This window comes from Silene latifolia, chromosome 5 (assembly GCF_048544455.1).
Source record: "Silene latifolia isolate original U9 population chromosome 5, ASM4854445v1, whole genome shotgun sequence".
Classification (NCBI taxonomy): Eukaryota; Viridiplantae; Streptophyta; class Magnoliopsida; order Caryophyllales; family Caryophyllaceae; genus Silene; species Silene latifolia.
In genome coordinates this window covers 66,996,484-67,000,844 of record NC_133530.1, presented here as the reverse complement: position 1 = coordinate 67,000,844, position 4,361 = coordinate 66,996,484, and the positions used below count along the sequence as shown (strand labels likewise).

Genomic DNA, 4,361 nt, shown 5'->3' with positions numbered 1-4,361 from the left:
GGGCGAGTTAACCTTCTTGCCTTAGCTTCCAAGTTTGAGGAGACTAATGATCCCGAAATCGCTACTGTTTACCGACGATGGGAATTTGGGCTTATCTTGCTTCACCTTTATTGTTTTGAAGGTAGCATGAATGACTTATCGGGCCATGGTCAAGCCCGTCTAATTTGGATTGTTGAGCAAATGAGAAATGGTTTAAACCCAGCTTGGGTTATTCTTGCTGAAACCATAAGAGGATTGGATGCTCGGAAACGCAATCCCGCCTTGCCATATACTGGATCAACCCGAATTATTCAGGTTTGATTTTTCTCTTTTTCTTTTTTCTTTTTTTTGGCGTTTTTTTTTTTGCCGTTTTTTTGTTGTCGGGTTTGGCAAGCCTGGCTCTTCGAGAGACTTGGATTGATTGATAAACCAACTTAAATGAAGTATCGAGTGAGTAGCTTTCCTTCTCGGACACCAAGATGTGGATTTGGTATGACCGCAAGCTATTGGCATGATGTGATAACTATTGGAGCTGGGTCCCATATTCGTTGGACTTTGCCATGGTTATCTTTGGACGCTCTTACGAGCCTCTCTGATATGGATAAGACTAGGTATACAACCTTACTGGGCTTAGATCATTCGACTTATATTTATCCAGACCGAGTACTTCGCTAATTCGGTCGTTGACAGATTGTCCCTAAGATTGAGGCTGCTAGTGTAACACCCCACGGTAATTGAAGAGGTCCGGTGATAGGCTTAAATGACTAGTGCTTAAAGGGATTAGAAGTACTACTCATATCAACAAAGTGCACTTTTTTTTATGGTCATCCATGCGAAAGAACTCCAAAGTTAAGCGTGCTTGACTGGGAGTAGTCTTAGGATGGGTCACCTCCTGGGAAGGTTTTCGGGATGCGCATGAGTGAGGATAAAATGCGCTATAAAGGACCCGTGTTGATCTGTGGCCCATGTACACAGCCTGGTGAGCTATCATAAGTAACCGCTCCCGACCCGGTTTGGGCCGGGGTGTTACAGCTAGAGGCCCAATCTTTGATGTTAGCCGTTCTAAGTGTCAAAGTTGGTTGCGGGCTTGGCATTCACGGACCATTTGGCTTATGGTTAAACTGGCAGAGACAACATGGGTTTCTAATCCTTATTCGGCATGGACTACTGAGAAATGCTTCGAGATCAGCAAGAAATTGCAGAAAGATGATGTTCGAGCTTGGGAGTATCGCCAAAAGGAGCTAGAGAATCGGGCCTAATTCAAGGACATTTTTCCGACTCTAGATGAGATCGAAGCTGAGACTAGTGAGGGTTCTAAGACTGCCCTAAGACTTCAAGTGTTTGGCTAAGATTGGGTTCATCGACCACAATTGGGCCGACACTAGCTGACAGGCTCGGCCCTCGACTGAGTGTGAGAGACCGAACGGGTCAAAGTGAAGATGGGTGAGACACCGACTCGTGATAATGGGCCGCGCGGCCCGGGTTGTAGCTAGGCTTATGACTTAGTCTTGGCTATTTTACTATTATTATTTATATTATGTTGTGTGTTTTCCTTCTCGTTTATCTGATGAGCTTTGCTCGGAAATAAAAGTTGTAATGGGCTTCGCCCGGAATTAGAAATAAATAAAAACTATCATTTATTAAGAATCCCCAATTTCTGCATCCCAAAATTTTTATTTTTGTATTACAAAATTGATGTTTCGGTTGTAATCTTTTCAAGAGTTGCCTACGTATCTACTTGCACAGAATCAAACCGAGTCCGTAGTTTCGGTTACAAAGGTATTTAATGCACTGTCGGCAAATACCGACAACTTATGATTTATTCTAAATGCATTGCAATTTCAAATATTATTTCATAACATTTGAGAATGAGGTCCCTTTTCAAGGGTAGTACTTCTTTAGTTGATCTAAGTTTGTTGGGTTTGCAAAGTCGTTCCCATCCAGATCTGTCAATCGAGCTGCTCCACGCGACAAAATCTTCTTGACTAAATATGGGCCGACCCAATTTGGTTTGAATTTACCCCTCGGGTCTACCGGCAACAATGCATGCGCACGGATTTCAAGACCAAATCTCTTTCTTTGATTCCTCGGGGTTTGACCTTTTTGTTAAAGGTCCTCTCTATCGTCTTCTGGTAGAGTTGTACATGATATAAGGCATTTAAACGGCGCTCATTGAGCATTACTAGAATATCATATCGGGCTTGGACCCAATCCGCTTCTGGGACCTCACTTTCAAGTAGGATTCTTAGAGACGGTATTTCTAACTCGACTGGTTGAACCGCTTCCATCCCGTACACCAAATAATATGGGGTTGCCCCCGTTGCTATCCTTATTGAAGTCTTATACCCCCATAATTCAAAGGGTATCTTCTCAGGCCATTCCCGATAATTATCGGGCATTTTCCTTAGAATAGTTGCAACAGTCTTGTTGGCAGCTTCTACCGCACCATTTGTCTGTGGGCAATAAGGTGATGATTTGTGATGTTTGATCTTATACTTCTGAAGTATAAGTTCGGTTTCAGCTTGAAAATGGGTACCACGGTCACTTATGAACTCGTGTAGGACCCCATATCAGCAAATAATGTCATTCTGAATGGACTTTGCCACTTGTTTTGCATTGAGAACCTTATAGGATTTAGCTTCTATCCACTTCATGAAGTAGTCAATGGCAACTAGAATGTAGCAATGCCCTCCCGTTCCAGAAGGGTTTACCTTTCCAATTATGACGATTACCCAGGTTGAAAATGGCCAGGGAGATGTCATAGTGTACAACATCGAAGGAGGTACATGTTGGACATTCGCGAAAATTTGGCAATTATGACAGTGCCTAACATATTTCCGATAGTCCGCATCCATCGTGGTCCAATAGTAACCCAATCTCATGATTTTCCGGGCTAACATATGTGCGTTCATGTGTGACCCACATTCTCCGTCATGGACTTCTTCCATAACCTTCTCGGAAGTTGATTTATCGATACATCGTAAAAGAACTCCTTGGGCGGTCTTTTTGTATAACTGCCCATCATCGGTTTTGATAAATTGGGCCGCCAACATTCGAAGGGCCCGTTTCCCTCGTGTGTCCAGGTCTGAAGGGTATTCTCCCATCTCTTTGTATTTCAAGATGGCGGTATACCAAAAATCGGTTTCACTTTCCTCGGGATTGTCGATTGCATTCACATATGATGGTGCGGATCTCCTTTCCACACAAATGGGCATACTATCCATATGCTCGGGAATATTGATTAAGGCTGCAAATTTTGATAATGCATCGGCAAATTGATTTTCATCTCTCGGAAGATGAACATATTTGACATCATCAAAGAATCATTCCAATTCCTCGATCCTCATTTGATAAGGAGCCAAACTTTCAATTTTGATTTTCCAGGAGCCGGTTACTTGATTGATTACCAAAGACGAGTCCCCGTGCACTAGAAGTCGTTTCACGCCCAGGTCTAGAGCGCTACGCAAACCGAGCAAACATGCTTCATATTCGGCGGCATTGTTGGTGACATTGAAGTCCAATTTGATTGAGACTGGCACATGTTCACCTGTTGGGGAAATGAGGAGAATTCCGACTCCATATCCCATATAGTTGGATGCTCCATTGAAATATAGGTCCCACACGTCATCTTCGATATGGATTACGTTCTCATCGGGAAATGACCAAGTGTCGATTGCCTCGATTTCTTCAATTGGATTTTCGGCAAGGAAATCGGCCACTACCATTCCTTTTATAGCTTTTAAGGGTACGCATTTAAGGTTTAATTTGGATAGCATAAGGGTCCATCTTGACATTCTACCATTTAGTACCAGTTTTTCAAACAAGACTTGATCGAATCCATTTTTGAATAAATGCTAACACTGTAGCTAATCATGTAGTGTCTTAACTTCTTTGTGGCCCAAACCAAAGCTAAGCATGTCTTTTCAAGTGGAGTATATTTCACTTCATATTCTAAGAACTTTTTACTATTGTAGTAAATTGCTCTTTCTTCTTTGTCAACAGTTTGGGCTAGCATAGCCCCCATTGCAGTATCCGTAATTGTAAGGTACAGTGATAAGGGAAACCCAGATATAGGTGGGCTTAGAACTGGAGGTGACGATAACACTTCTTTGACTTTTTCAAAAGCAGCTTGGCATTGTTCATCCCAGATTTCATGTTCTCCGGCCTTTAGTTTCTTAAAGATCGGCTCGCATATCATTGTCAGCTTCGCGACAAATCGGCTTATATATTGGACTCGGCCCAAGAAACCTCGGATTTGTTTCTCGGTCCCGGGAGGAGAAATTTCTATAATAGCCTTGATTTTGGATGGGTCCACTTTGATGCCACGGTGGCTAACGATGTGGCCCAATAGTTTACCCGAAGTGACTCCAAATGCACACTTC

At 42.7% G+C, this 4,361-nt stretch overlaps 1 protein-coding gene across 1 annotated transcript; it reads right to left on the bottom strand.

Annotated features, from left to right (window-relative positions):
* Window positions 1–2,549: 2,549 nt before the first annotated feature.
* On the bottom strand, window positions 2,550–3,704 carry LOC141655471 (uncharacterized). Its single transcript, XM_074462551.1, has 2 exons — window positions 3,344–3,704; window positions 2,550–3,226 (listed from the first exon to the last, which is right to left on the bottom strand). The coding sequence occupies exons 1-2, from the start codon at window positions 3,702–3,704 to the stop codon at window positions 2,550–2,552; spliced, it is 1,038 nt and encodes a 345-aa protein (XP_074318652.1).
* Between the last annotated feature and the right edge of the window lie 657 nt (window positions 3,705–4,361).

What these genes read in the sequence shown, in the direction of transcription:
- LOC141655471 (XM_074462551.1), bottom strand. Translation starts at nt 3,704, where the DNA reads ATGGTAGTGGCCGATTTCCTTGCCGAAAATCCAATTGAAGAAATCGAG. An exon ending in CTGGAAAATCAAAATTGAAA is followed by an intron (nt 3,227 to 3,343) that starts GTTTGGCTCCTT and finishes CAAAATTTGCAG; the next exon opens with CCTTAATCAATATTCCCGAG.